This window comes from Lemur catta, chromosome 2, assembly GCF_020740605.2.
Source record: "Lemur catta isolate mLemCat1 chromosome 2, mLemCat1.pri, whole genome shotgun sequence".
Lineage (NCBI taxonomy): Eukaryota > Metazoa > Chordata > Mammalia > Primates > Lemuridae > Lemur > Lemur catta.
Genome location: NC_059129.1, coordinates 96065918 through 96082299, shown reverse-complemented (window position 1 = coordinate 96082299; position 16382 = coordinate 96065918). Strand labels below are relative to the sequence as shown.

Genomic DNA, 16382 nt, shown 5'->3' with positions numbered 1-16382 from the left:
GAGGATTTGGCACAGTGATTATCATTCATACTTGTGTACAGAAAAAAAAAGTGATATTTTTATAAAAACTGGTATGCTATTAAACTTTTCCACTTGACTGAATTCTCAGTTTAGATGGAAGATCTTGGTTGTTACTATCTTTTTACTGGTATTAGTACTTTGGCCATTAAATTTTTCATTAGCTTAATCCATAAGTGAAAGATGGTAAGAAAGAAAAAAAAGCCTAAAGCTCAAATCAATCAAATGTGCCATTTCTCTGCGGTTCCAGTAATAGGGTTGATGGGAAAAGAGACTGCACCTATTAGCTAATCTCCAAACAGCATTTCATCTCTGAATCTAATTTATTATCCTCGTACATGAATAATCAAGATTTTTTTCTTATATTCATTTCACAAATTGCATGGCTTTTATGTATTACTATTACTACTGTGCAAATGGATACTTTAAAATGATGCTCTGGGTTCTTGGCTAATTCCTAATTTTTCTACATTTTATGTTATAAGTAGTGTACTTTTTAAGGTAAATGATGCTGGCCATGAAACTTACTTGGTTTATCTGTAATAGCAGAGTCTTGTTCTAGTTTCTAATCAAATAAGAAAAATGATAGTAGAAGAGCAATGAATAATAAAGATTTGACTGCACAAAAGTTATTGCCAACATCTCCATTCATACATGACTAAATAGAGTACATTATTACGTTTCCTAACATCCTTCACACACTCTGTGGCAATGCTAACACCCTTGCCTCTATGCTTTTAATATTTAAGTCCTCATTTACATTTCTCAACAGTTTTGCCCCATCTAATCCAACCCCAAGAAACCTCATGCCTGATTTGTCAATGTTGCCATCTCTTACCACTTTTCTTTAGGTACACTGATGAGTCTCAAAATAGACTCTATAAATAATCTCCTATTCAGTAGCATCCTTAAACAAACCATATCTTATTTGTTAAAAATGTTCTTGACTCACTTCTTTGTTGAACTTTCTTAGAATAACCCATCCTTTCTTTCTTTTAGGTGAATGAATTGTGAATACAGGCTTTGAAGAAACTGAGGTGTCTAACAAAACAAACCTCTAGACTGGATGAATAGAAAGGTACTGGAACCATAAACAGAGATTGAAGACATAGGACAAACGGGTATGGTTTGGCCTGAATTGAAAGAGGTTTGATGCACGTTGAGTTTGATACTGGCCATTCAGGTGGATATTTGTCCAATAAGCAGTTGCAAATTTACATCTGAATCTCAGTTCAAGATCATAGTAAAAATTCAGATTGTGTAATTGTGTATGGTCCTATTGTGATAACATCATTAAAAACAAGAATGTTAAAGCAAAAAGATTACATTTCTATATAATTTGCTAGTAGTTAAGCTGAACAAAAATTCAAATTTCTCTCTATATTATTTATAATAAAATAGCCTACAGCAACATTATAGTATTGACAATAATGTTGGGAATAAAAAATATAACAGCAAAATGAAAATATTTATCTTCATTATGGTAGCAATTTTAAAGTAAATTTAATGAAGGACAAAGGTAGCAAGTGTGTGTATATGTGTTTGTGTCTAGAAAATGAAGTTCTAGTCACTTACAAGGCTTTAAAAATTGAGACCCTAAGATTTTTTAAATTATACCTCATTTCATATCAAAACTCACAGCTTTCTTTCTTTACTCTTTCCTTATCTGCCACCACCAATAGTTTTATATTTGTCTAGCTAATCTAGAAGTCTGTAAGAACATGAGAAATAAAATACATTTGAAATAAAATACAGTAAGCTGCCAGAGCAAGAATAAAGGGGAGAAATGTTGAGCTGGCACAATCTCTGAAATAGAAGAAAAAATGTAGTGAGAAAATGTTTGGTTGTCTTTGAGCAAGCTAGTTGCAGGAATGAGGTCAAAGGAGATTTTAAATTTGAATCAGTCACTCTCATCTCACACGTTAACATTTAAGTAGTACTTATAAGTGTATATCTACACTATCTTTCTTAAATTATTTTGATCTTATGCCCACAATACATGTTTAAAACGGGATAGGAATGGTATAGAGGTAGCTAAGAATGAAAATATTTTTTCTTAGTGAAGCTGCAGTGTCTGGGTTTCTAAGCCTGAATGCTGTGCAACTCTCTAAGAACTACATGCTTGACAGTCCTTCTGTGACAATGGAAAGAGAACAATCAGAGGGAAAACTTATTGCCGTGGCAGATTTGAAGCCCTAGAAAACTGCTTTTGCTGATGCTATGGAAGAAGCTGCAGAACCATTTAGGGGATGATCTGATCACTTCTCTCTTTTGTGCTGTGAACTTTTCCATTGTCCTTGGAAGTTTGCTTACAGATAAGCCTTCTTTATCGGTGGACTTTGTAAAAAAAAGCTTTAAAAGCTTAAGCAAGTAAGCTGGATACTGTAATTCACAACCTTCCACAGAGGGCTGGGAAAGTAAAAAATAAGACTAAGTTGTAGGTGCAAGTACATTTGTTAAATTCATTGAGCAACTGGGGAGAAAAAAACCTTGAGAGTAAATGCTTTTCTGAAAAAGTAACCAAATACATAATGATTTGCACGCTAAAGTGCTAGTAGTCAACAAAAGAAAGAACATGTATAGTGACATTTAAATGCTAGCAATCTTTTGATGGACAAAAATCAATTATTATACAAGAGCAGCACAGTGGGAAGCACTCAACATATTTAGACAGAAGTAAAAAAAATCTATTGAAAAGCAAGAACTCAGAGGGAAAACAGGCATTCCCTATATGAATTTAAATAAATATTCCATCACTGGGTACTCCCCCTAGCTACTGGATCCGTAGCGGTAATGGCAACAGGACCAGATTAGAAACTGAAGCTATAGCACACGTTATTCTTTAAAATCTTTCTAGCTTGCTCAGAATTTGTATTGCTGTTAGCATTTTGGGCAATTAGGAATTTACATTTTAACAATCTCTACGTGATAAATGAAATCATCATAAATGAAAACATTCTAAAGTTGATATTTTTAGTTCCATTAATAATGATAAACACAAGAAGCAAGAGAATTTTAGCAACAATTGAACTTGAAATTAAAAAACAAGCAGGGCAACATGGGAAATCACCAACAATATTAAAAAGGGGCCAAGAGTAGACCTGAACTTTAGATGTAGATCTGAAGATCCACAAACCTCCAAATTTATGATATCATAAATCTTAATTTAAAACTAAAAATAAGCTAAACATATAAAATAAATATTTAGTAGTTCCTAAGTTGAATTTACTCCAGGATACACTATAACTTGGTACTGTACCTACACAGTGTATTAGGTCTAGGTCATGATGTTGAAGCGGAGTGGAAAACATTTGTAAACAATCCCAATTCTTAATAAGAGAAAAAATGAGATAAGTTTCAACACTATTTTGATTACCCAGATGAATCTGAAATTATGGCTTAAAGAGGCTGAAAGAAAGCTGAGTGCTAAATTTGGAGATGACAGAAACTAGAGGCCCAACACATCCCAGCAAGAGTAGCCTAAATACTGGTCTCTGCAGAAGGGAATGTTTAGATGTTTGGGGACAGATCCATAAGGGCATCACAGTATTCTAGCACATGTAGGACTTCTGTTTGAGAAACACTATTTTAGGTAAACAATTCTCAATCAAGATGCTATTTGGGTCACAAATTGTAGTTGTTAGGCTTTTCCACAGTAGATCACTAGAACTTTCATTTGACAGTATCAGTTGCTCAAGTTGACTAAACAGATTGGTGGAAACCCTCCTACTCTACTTTCTAGCTTGTGTGACCATGATTGAGTTATTTAGGCAATCTAGACATCAGCTTTCCAACTTGTAAAATGGCACGAATAGTGGTATCTACTTCAAAAGGTTATTATGACAATTAAATGAATAAATGAGTAGGGCTTTGAACTATGTCTGGCACATAGGTTTGCAATAAATGTCTCCTATTATTTTTTGTAATGGGCCATATTCATGCATTCATGTTGGATGAAGCTGAGAACTGATCAATGCACTAGCCCCAGTCATCACGACCTTTTTTCCATATTGCAAATTTTCCAAGAACTTTACTGCTTTATGTCCTTGTGTATGCTGTTCTCTCTGCCTAGAATATTCCTTGCCCTCTTCTTCACTTTGCTAAGTTTTTCTCAAACTTTGGGTCTCAGCTGCCTATTCTTCTGCTGTGAGCCCTGACATGTCCTTCAATTTTTGACCCCCGGTGAAACTCAGGAGCAAAATAAGGCATCACACCATTTATCACACCATTTATTTTTCTCTTATATCCTAATCACCAATTGTGCGTGTGTGTGTGTGTGTGTGTGTGTGTGTGTGTGTAGTTCTCTTTATGAATGCTTGCCATTTTCTAAGTTTTATAAAGGTAGAGAAGATATGTATGTTGTTCATCAAATATAGCTTTTAGTAAAATGCCTGGTATATTCTCATCATTCAATAGATGTTTATCAAATAAAAGAATGAATGAATAAAATTAAATGAATGAATGATTAAAATTCATGAGAGATAGAGCTGATTATGATTAGCTCTTGGACAATGCTGAATTCCAGAATACCTCACCATTTTTTCTTTTAGGATACATAATAAAAATGTTGAACAAGAAGTATCAGTGAACTTCTCTTTGTGTCTCCTTTACATGATAGAGACTTAAGAAGAAATGTCATTATTCATAACATAGCCAGAATTTCCTCTGAGATTTTCCAAGAGAGTAAAGGACAAAATAACCATAACATTAATCAAAAGAACATAACCTTTCCATGAAATATAAATGAAACATCAGTAAATTACAACAAGCGTAAGGCTTATATAAATAAAGTGTATCATCTCTTCAAACTGTTCTCTTGATTAAGGATACTTTGTGATCAGAGCATTCAGAAACCGATTTTTTTTTTTTGACTAAGATATATAAAAATGAAGTGGCTTATGTTATCCTTTTAGGAAATAATAGAATCTTTATATAAATATAAATGACCTATTTATTAAAATGTAAGTTTAGTGCATGTACCATAGTTGATCTTACATCTTAGTTACATGAAGTAATGATCTGAAGAGTAGTTCTCAATCATGGTTATAGATCCAAATTACCTGCAGAACTTTAAAAAATGAAGATGTCCAAGGTCCAAAGCCCAGAAATACTGCTTTAAATGGTATGGAGTATGTTTAGACTAGCAGCATATTTATTAATGCTTTATGGCTGGCTCTGATATGAAGCTAAAATTAAATATCAGTTGTTTATAGATAGGTGCAAAATTGTTTACGATAGAGAAAAATATCTGAATTCCTCTTATAAAATAACATTGTGTAATTAAGCAGGATTGAGAAATTATATGGGTAATCTTAATCACCTGCTTTGTTTACACTAGACGATTATAATAACCTGAGCACTTGAAAAATATTTAAATATAGTCATTTGAAAGTTCTGTACTTCCTCTAATTTCCCATTTAATTAAATACCATTTATATAATTTAATTTGACAAATATTTATTGAGTCCTTGCTATGCCCAAGGCACTTTTCTCTGACACTGAGAAATCAGAGAAGTATTAAATTTCATTATTGGCCTTGTGCAGCTTCAAGTCAAATGGAGACACAGACATGCACAAAGTTTTTCAAATTAAAAAAAGAAACAACGCATGGCAAGTGCCATGATGTAGTATTATGATACTTAAAGTGGACGCCCACTCCCCACCCCCTGCCAATGCACACACAACTAAGTAAAGAAATCAGAGAATTTCATGGAGTGAGTAGCATTTGATATGGGTCTAGAAAGATGAATAGAATTTTCACAGGAGAATGTAAAGAATTGAGCAAAGATTTGGAGCCATGAGATAAGTGGTGTATCTGGGAGTTTGGCTGGATCAGGGAGAACATAGAAAAGAACATAGGGGCCAGATTACTGAAGGTTACAGATGTTATTTGCACAGCACTCTTCACTCTGTGAGCATTGTAGAGGCATATATGGTGTTAAAAACAGGAGAAATGGTCAAATTGTATTTCGCCAAGGAATGTTTAGTGATGTCTAGAAAAATAATGCACACATGAAGTAAAGAATAACATAATATTCTAAATCATATGTAGAACTGACAGGTACTATAATGTCTCAGAAACTGAAAGAAACATATTGCAGAGAAAGGGAATAGAGCTTATACAGTTATAGTAGTGGACTCACTGGTTATTCCAATTCAATAAAAACACAGGATTTCTGAAAGGGAATAATGGGAAATGAAAACAGAAATGTGGGAGACAACAAGACTGTGGAAGAACTCGAACATCAATATTAAAATCTGGGGACTGTTTAATGGTCAAAATGGATTTTATAAAGATTTGTATAACAGGAAAGCAGAGAAATGACAGAATTAGATTTTTATTATTGTAGTTGTTGTCATCTTGGTTCAAGCAATTACCATCTGCCTGGACCAGAATTAGATTTTTATAGTAGGGACTGGGGTGCATTGCAAAGGGGAAAGGCTGGCTATAGGCAGAAGGGATAGTTATGTGATTACTGCAATAGGCCCAGCAGAAGATAATGAGAATGAGATTCAGGACATAGTGGCAGATGGACCAGGAATAGAATGTCTTAGTGCCCTGTGAGAACATTTTGACTGAAGAACAGGGCTGGGTTGGTGGGTATGGGAGTTATCTTTGAAAAGAAAGGGAGATATACAATTAAGTTAAAGAAGGACTTGAAAGTTTGGATATGATACATAGGGAGCAAGTATTCACTGAGGTTCTTAGCAAGGGAGTAATTAAAAAATCTCATGACTTCCTTCACTGTCATTTCATGATTATCAGCTTTGTTTCCTCATCTAAAGCCTTTAACTCAAGCTATTTCATTTTGACAGGCCTACAGATCCGTCATTCCTTGTTGTTACTAATAGGACAAAAATATAAATTTCTCTTGTCTTGATTTGCCAATGTTGATCAAATTTAGAAATTATATAAATGCTAAATGTTTATGGTCATTTGATCTGGCCATTAATCTCACATTCTTACTGACTACCTGGGGATTCATAAGAACAGGCATTGATAAGACTATTCCGTAGGTAAAAAGTACTGACTAAATAATATAAGAGCTTTTTGTTTATCCTAAAATTAAAATTCCCTTTTGCAAATGGCATTGTAAGCATAAGTGAACATTACTGTGTAATCTAATTAAAACATATAAGAGGGGTAAAAATATCTAGCTCCCAAGTATTAATTTAATTCTGTTGATGGCGCAAATATTTCAGGCTTAAAAAAGCATTTGCCATTTAATTTTATTAGGGAGATTAGTAAAGTAAGAGTGATTTTCCAAGATGAAAGAATGAAATTGAAAGCAAGGTTAAAATATAATTATGATGGAAAAAGTCCTGAAAAATAAATGTCATGCCCCTGCCTCCCCCCGGCCCCCGCAACTAAACATATTTTCAGGAAATGAAAACAGAAGCAAAGTTCATGTTTGGCTCCTTTCCTAACCATATTTATATAGCTGCATGTCCATGACATTGACAATTCTTCAATAGTAACTAATTTTGTAGGAATGAAAAGATTTCCAGTAATACATGAAGCTGTATTATTAATCAACATAAACAGCCCAAACATTAGTATAATTTACATCATTAAAGACTAACAAAACTGTGACTGAATTAACATTGACTCATCTGTTATACAGTAATTGCTAAATAACTGTAAAATACATTACATTCTGTTCATTACTGTTCCAATTATAATGTCCTTTTCTTTCCACTTCCAAGTTTATCTACATTTACCTAAAATTAATAGAAAAACAAATACTTACCAAAATGGTGGTAACAATCAAAGAACGATTGGATAAGGAATCTGTGATGTTTGCTGGCTTTCCCTTTTGACTTTCTGTCATGTTCAGGCCACTGGCTGGATCCCAAGTTCCAATCTATAAAATAGCATATGTACTTTGTAAATTGTCCATCAGGCACCTGGGAGAAAGTACTGCAAGAGAAAGTTAAGACTGCTAACACTTATTATTCACCTCTGCTGCATTATCTGTCGTTAAGGTAAAGGCGGCTTGTTTTAAGCATGATTCACTGCTCTGTGAAGTGTGTCCAGTGAAGTATAACACTAAAGAACAGAATGATCCACTGCACTTCTACAGTCAGTGCGGGAGCTTAATTTTCCATTCAAGCTTTCATTCACCAAGATAAACCACATTTGATGATACCTTGATAGCTGGCTAGAAACTCATTAATAGGGAATATCTTTTTCAGTAATGGATCTATCTCATCCTCTCATTATAAAGATAACATGGCATTATTGTATGAATAAAGCTAAAAGAAAGAGCAAAACCTGTGGATCCGGGATAAATTAACAGGTAAAAGGCTTAAGGGAGGCATTGACTAGTATTCTGCATAACCCCCAGTAGGCTAAAACCATACCCAAGTTATCTTTGGGGCATTTAAAAACACACCTTTGCACTGTTTGAAATACTCCAAAGAAAGGAGATGACAGCACAGTCTCATCTAGATAATCCATTCCAATACTTCCTTCTGTATTCTGTTTAATATGAATTTTAATTTAACTAATACTTTCTGATAGGTTAGGTCATGTACTCTCAGTGTTTAGCACTTTATGCCCACTGAAAACAGCCTATGAGATGATGCAGACAAACCTCTGAAAGACATTTATAAGCACAGGATACCACAAAATGCATAGATTGGGTGGTTTATTGACACCTACAACATTGCACTATTATATAACAATGGTCACCCTTAAAGGACAACAGAGGAAAAAGGAGATGTGGAATCAGTAGTTCTTTTTTTCTCACCCTCTCAAACCTGGGAGTCAACAATAATGAACTTTGTCTTCCATACTCCCCTAGCCAATTATCCAATTTATTTTTCTCAAAGGAAAGGAAAATTATTAATTTACCTTTAAAATAAACCTTTGTATGTAAATTAAATTATTTTTAAAATGACATTGATTTAGCAGGTACCATTTGCTCTGTTCTACCTAAACATGTAAACAAGTGTCTCATCAGCATAACCTTGTTTATATAAACTTTAAGATCTTTTTATTTTCTGTATATTACACCATATTCACTCTTTTGACCGCTTTTTCATTTGCATGGCTTTTCCAGTAACCTCTTAAGACATTTATTTCTTTTTATTTAAAGAAGTATAATCACAGAAATATTAGTAATTTCTATTGTGCATAAGAGTAGATATGTCATTCTACTAGTTATACTGTATATAAGTGCACACTCTAGTATATTTTTTTAAGAATGCATTTAACTAGACAAGAGATTCAATATTAATGTCCTTTTAAGTGATGCCTAAAAAAAAAACTCTTACCATATTTTCTGATACTGAGTTAATTTTCCTCCTACCATTATCACTGATGTTTGTGTCAATAAAGAAAAAACTCAAATAATTCAGTAGGAGAAAAAAAGATTTGACTTGGTATTCTTTCAAACTAAATTATCTACCGGCCAAATAAATTTCTTTATATTTGAATGTGATTACAAGGTGTCATAAAGACAGAGTCTAATTCTAATTCAGGGTCAATAATAAAAGGCTTCAGAGGCCAGGCAGGTAATATCAATGTATGAAGTGACAGAGTATTAGCCAGAAGTAAGAATTGCCTTGCAAGGGTGTATGGTTTTTATGGGCCCAGCACTCTTCTGCTACAGGACTCTGCTATCTAAGGGTATATGTTTTTAAATCACAAAATTTCAAGGCAGAATAGCGAGTAGGGGCCACAGTCCCAACCCTGCTCTTCTAACAGAGCTATGTGCCTTGGGGTTGCATGTTCTCAGAGCAGGTGTTTTTTTCAAGTTTCCAGCAAGGCATCATCAGGGCTAGTAGAGGCCCTGTTGGGAACCTGGATGGGGAGAAACAAAGGAGTATCAAGACTAGAATGCCTGTTGACCTGTTTAAAGTGTTTCAAATTCAAAATTATTAAAAAACAAGACACACCTGCAGATTGTATTTTGCAGTGACTGCCACTTTTCTGATCCTGGTCTATAATTAATACTTATCACACATTTGTTCCCTTGGATTATATTTCCTTTCTTTTTTCACCATTGGCCAAAGAGTTAGGTTGTACAGACATGTAATTCTAACAGTTAAAGCATTGGCAAACATCATTCGCCCACTGTTGTCTGCTTAATGATACCCTCAAGCTTGATCAATAAATTTTCAACTTTTAACCAAGTAACTAATACAAAATGTTTTCCATTTTATTTAATGCCACCTTCCATGACTACCTTTATACAAAATAATTTAGCTAAGCATTCACTCATTTTATCATCTAAACATGCTTATCTCGTTTCATTCATAGTTACTTTTCTAGTACTATTTGGAATTCTGACACTAATACATACTATATGAATCTGTAATTTCCTATAATCACAAGTATTAGTTATCCTCTTTTGCAAATCTCAGACTTCTAAGTATAATATCATTTCAGAAATTTCATTGCCTTTAACATTTTAATTCAAACAGAACTTTGTATATTCCTAGATTGTAGGATTCCTAGATTGTAGACTGTATGATTCAAAACTTTCTTCCATTGAGGAAATTGTCACCAGGTTTTTGTTGTATTTTGTTTTGTTTTGTTTTAATGGCAAAAACCACGGACTAAGTGAAAACAATCTCTTTTGCTCCTATTTTTGGAATGATGATTTAATTATATGATTTAATCAAGTATTTTAAATATTTTTTTCAGTTCCTAAATGGAATTAATATATCTAAGCACTGTTGACCTTACAGAATTGTTTTATGTACTGTGACTCTACATCTTTGTTTGCCTTGTCTTCATGGTGTAAATATTCATAATACTCTCTTGTAAAAAAAAAAGTCATACTTTGGATAATAAATTGTAAGGACATTCGAATTATAAGATTAAATTAGATATGAAATATGAAAGTTCTTCAAAAGCCATAAATAACTATAGAAAATTAAAGCTTTGTTCATTTTTATTTTATTGTAGCTCTCATTGGCTCTTAAATTTGCTCCTCTGGTCATACAAAAGAATGCATGTTTGTTGTCATCAAATTATAAAATACACAATCAATTTAAACTTTGAACCTATGCATATACACAGAGTCAATCATAGTTAATACTTCAATGCACTTCCTTCCAATCTTTTATCTTTCCATATATATTCCTTGCATAGTTTCCATAATAGCCCTATTAATGTCACAGCTTCTGGAAGGGGTATTAGACTGCCTGGATCCTATTACATGTTCACCACTTACCATCAGGTGACTTGGGCACATTACCTCTCTGTGCCTCAATTTCCTCATCTGTAAGTCGGAAATATTACCACTTCATAGAGCTATTGTTAGGATTAAATGTAAAAGAATTCAACATAATGTGTTTGTAAGTATGCTATAATCATTATGAGAGTTACAAAATATACACTGTTGTGAGCATTTTCTCCTGCCATTAAAAATTAGTCAAATCTAGAATTTTAATGGCTATGTAAAATGAACATATCATGATTTAACTATCATTTTTACAAGGCCTTAGTAAACACATTTATTTATAAATATTTGCCCAGGCATTTCATTATTTCACAGACTCCTAGAATTAGAATTATTTTTTTATTTCATTATTTTATTTTTTGTAGCCGGAGTTAAATTGAGATGGACTTAGAATTACTGATTTCAAATAATATGAGTTGTTAAGATTGTTACTACATGTTGTCAGATAACTTTCCAAAATTATTGTTCTATTTGTTATCTTCTTCCTTATAGTTCATAGTAGCTGCCATAAGACAACTGCCTAACAATTAATCTTTTATTTTTAATAATTTGAATTACATAATTGGATAATATCATAGAGGTTTATGACTACAATGTCTTTATTTCTAGATAGTAGTTTTATTGATATAAAATAACTGTTTTTATTCCAATTAATTCTTTTCACCTAAACTTCCAGTATATATGATCAATCACACTTACTGTGCTTCCATAATTTGCCTATTTGCATTTGTTGAAATCATATCTACATTTTCACTTTCAACATATTTCTTATTTTATGGGTTTCCTTATAAGCAGTTCATAAGTAGATTTTTTTTAATGTTCGAACATTTTTCCCACTGAATTTTATATTTAGCGTTGCTCTTTTCATATTATTTCGTCTCCACTATTTCTTTTCTACTCCTGGGGTTTTGGTAGTTTTTCCTGTGGTAATTTGAGAGATGAGGTACATTTAAGTCTGCTAATGGATATTGCCAATTTGTGTTTAAACTTTTACTGTCACATTCTAAAACCAATATTGAGCCATAAAAATTGAAATGATATCTACTCCATGAAAATTCTCTGTGCTTTGATCCATTCTGCTACCACATACACAGATGAAGAATTTTAGTTCATTGAATATGGGGTTGTGAACACTGCGTCTCTGTTTATTTTGCTTTGTGTTAATATAATATGGATCATCTCTCCTCAAGGAAAAAAATTATAACTTTTGATATAATTTTTAAAATGATTATTCAAAACTATCTCTGTGTATGCTTAACTGCATTTGTTGTTTACTAGGATATCTAGTCACAGTTTCCTCTTTATTATTTGCTTTTCACTTATCATTGTTCTTATACAAGACTGTTTATAAAGGATAACTATGTGACACACTTTTATCTGTTTGCATATTTGAAGATATTTGTGTTGCCTTTTTATATAAAGAAATCTTAGCTAAATAAAGACATACTAGTCACAGCCTTCTTCCTTCAGAACTGTCTTTTTCTTTTTTTTCTAATATTAATGTTGCTGAAAAAGACTGAGAGCAGCCTCCATGTATTTCTCTGTGGGTAAATATTTTTTCTTAGAATTATCTATTTGGAAGTTTTAAAACTCAATCAGAATATATATTTATATGTTGATATACATATGTTTATATATGTACCTGCAGACACACATATGCATGTACCTGTATATACAGTATATATGTGTATATGCACATATAACATACATATATGTTATGTATGTATAAGTGTGTATATGTATAAATATATACACACATACATGGACAAAAGAGAAAAAGAATGGTTCGTTTTTATTAAATTTGTGAGAAATATAATGCATTTCTCCATTTTCTGATTGTAGATGCTGTTGCATCTTATAGTTTTCCTGACTTATTTGTGTCATAATGTCTTCTATAGCTGTATTTCATATTTTTCATATAAAGAGTATATGTGAAATACATTTTCCCCTTTTGCTACCTTATGTATGTATCTTGCTTCAGATATGGGCAAAGCAATTTCTCCCTTGTGCGCCAATGGATGGCCTCTCTCTGTGCTTCCGTGTAGAAGCACTCAGGTGTGTTTTCACTGCAGTAAGTGGCACCTTACATGTTAATTGTTTTCTTATCTTGCTCAAGTTATGTTAATCCCCTGTGGGTAGAGACCTTTGCTTGCTCATCTTAAAGCCTTTGAATAAAGGAAATCCTAGGGGCTTTATATGTGACATCTCTGAATGTATTGGTTATATGATGAAATAAATGTGTTATTTTCCTCATCTCAGAAATGCCACTTATGTATTGTTTTAAAATTATATTTTATATTTTATTTACTTATCTTACCCTCCTGTTCTAGACTCTAAGTGCCTTGAGGACAGGAAACAGGTCACCAATTTTGAGTTATATAATAAATATTCAACAAATATTTATTGAATGAATAAATAGAATAAGTGAATGAATTACTACATGATGACAACTTAGATTATTTTAGGTTGATTTACCAATGTCCTTCATTCATTCATTCATTTATTTGTCAAATACTGAACATATGTGTCTATTCTTTTATATTCACATATTTTTTTATATTTTGTTCTTCATGTGTTATTCTTAATGCTTTGATCAAGCTCTATCTCAATATCACATTTAATCTGTGAGAGTACTATGCCACATAACTTTACTGTGTATTCTGAAATTTTTCTAGCTATATTTTATAAGGTTTTTATATTTTATAAGCATTTTATACTTTATTTTATTTCTCAGGAATGTTTAAATTCTTCATATAATTTTATTTGGTAACTATATTTTCTCTTTCATTTGTTATATTTTTTTCTGGATAGAAATAAAACATTGGTTTTACAATAATTTTAAAATTATTTACTTATTTATTTCTTTATGCTTTATTTATTTGCTTATTTTTGTTGACAGTTTTCTCAGTATAAACTTTCTTTGTTTTATAACTGATATTACTACTTGATGTCCAAAGAATATTTCTGTTTCCTCCCTTGAGATAATTGTTTATCTCTGTAATTAGCATCTTATCATTTCTTCTAAAGGTGCATGTTAGCTCAGTTTTGTGTAAGTACACTCAGTGGGACATGTTTCTTATTTTCTGTGGAACTTGCAGTAATAATCTGTTTGACAAATATGTCAGAAATCTTTTCAAGTATGAACAAAGTAAACATTCCCAGCTAGGTTTAAAAATATTACTTCTAAATGAAGTCAAGCTTATTTAAAGTTAAGAAATAATTTAAATTCACTAAAAAATAGTTATCACACTGCAATGGAATCTATCAAAATTCTCTTTACACTGTTTTATTGACATTTATTAACAAAATATCCACAGGATGTTGGTGGATGGGGAAAAGAGCAATACAGTCTTGCATTATAAAACAGTGTAAGAAAGAAAAAGAAAAAAAGTTCTTTGGTTATACATTGTTTTGACTTAATATCAAGAAAATATAATATATTGGTCTGAAATAAAGATCATAAGTGGTACTTCTCCAAAAGAGGCCTGTATGATGATAATGAGAAACACACTGTGTATTATGTTTCAAACAGTCTTAGCACAATGTGAAGTCTCCATCATAGTACAACTTTGCTTTAAAAAAATTCTTTCCTGTAATGAGTTGCCCCCAACCAAATGACCCATAAAGTATAGTTTTCCTTGAAGTATATTGACTATATTCCTCTTAGAAGAAATGGCATGCCTGATAATACTGTTTGAGGGAACTGAGAAAGCACAAGGAATAATTTACATTAAGTGCTGATTTATATTTGGGAGATGAAAATTTACTTCAATAGACTGAATATACGCTAGTGGACTATTTATTTCTCTATTAATTCACCTACTCATTCTTATGAGATAATTTTCAAACCCAGGTTTCTGAAGCCAATATGGTGTATGAATAGTGGCTGCAGAGATTTTTTTCAACAGAGTAGTTTTCCTGTTACTGTTAATGAGAAATTAGAGACTTCTGTTTTCCTCACTTACTATACCCCTGTAAATGTTGAATATTTAAATAGAAGTAGAGAAAGTTACTTGCATTACTGTCTAATAGCCCTTGACGTCAAAATTTAATAATTGTTTACTTCCATTGGACTATGTGTTAAAAAGAGAGAGAACTTAAGCATTGGCACCTGATCTCTTAAAAGCAAACAAGAAATATTTTATAGCAACACCTATGTCCTGGCTGCCTATAGTGAGAACTAGAGTCCAGAGCAATTGTCTGAAAACTGCGTGACCTTTGTATATAAGTTAATTGGTCTACAAGGACAATACAAAGAACACCTCAGAGATCGGTTCCTGAAACTGTCTGCGGCTTCTACAGGGTCTGGGATTTCACCACTGGAGAACCATAGTGCTAATATGAGCGCAACAAATCAATAAATATATAATCATCACATTGGAAAGGAATGAGCAAATACTGATTTTTCACAGTTAGGACTTTTATTTTTGTCTAGGGCAAATTTAACCCTAAACATAATTAAAGAGTTAAGAGACAGGTGGTCCTTTTGATTCTTTTAATAAAACTTGAATCAATGAATTAAATGTTCCCAAATGTAACGATGTGATAACATTCAGTTAATGGCCGTTTTCCTGCAGCTAAAAATATAGTTGAGATTTAATTTGATTTGAAAACAAAGCAATGTTATAATTGTTTTGTATACATATTTTAATTCAAATTTAGTAGTTAAAGAAAAAAAAGCCAATATGTATTATTATCTGATGAACCAAACTAAGACATTTGGGGACCTAAAACAGGAAACGGCATGTCCTTAAATAAGGCAACCTTATTGATTTCTAAAGCTAAACATCATCGATACATAGTTTCCTTAAATATTTTACCATCCTGAAAGTTTAAAGTTATCAAGGAAAATAATAACTATAAACACAATGACACATAAAAATGTCAGTATAGTTCTGAGACAGGGCTTTATAATGAATTCTATAGAAGAGTTACACAAATTAAATAGTTAACATTTCCAAAGACAGACAATAGACTTGGATCTTGCCAGGTATTTTCGCTTTTTGAGAAGCAAACAACACATTCTTGCTAACTTAAAAGTTACTAGTTAACACCACAATTAGCATGGCTTTCCTGCAAGGATGCAAAAGAAATCTGTTTCTGGGAAAATCAGAGGTCATTGCTGCCATGGGGACGGGGTATATATATCGAATGCCATCAGCAAGAGTA

At 32.4% G+C, this 16382-nt stretch overlaps 1 protein-coding gene across 1 annotated transcript in view; it reads right to left on the bottom strand.

Moving 5' to 3' along the window:
• GRIK2 (glutamate ionotropic receptor kainate type subunit 2) overlaps window positions 1-16382 on the bottom strand; it is a 599434-nt gene that overhangs the window by 196807 nt on the left and 386245 nt on the right. The window contains exon 9 of the mRNA XM_045544086.1: window positions 7770-7883. Within this exon, the coding sequence (XP_045400042.1) occupies window positions 7770-7883 (114 nt within the window). The remainder of the gene's footprint in view (window positions 1-7769; window positions 7884-16382) is intronic.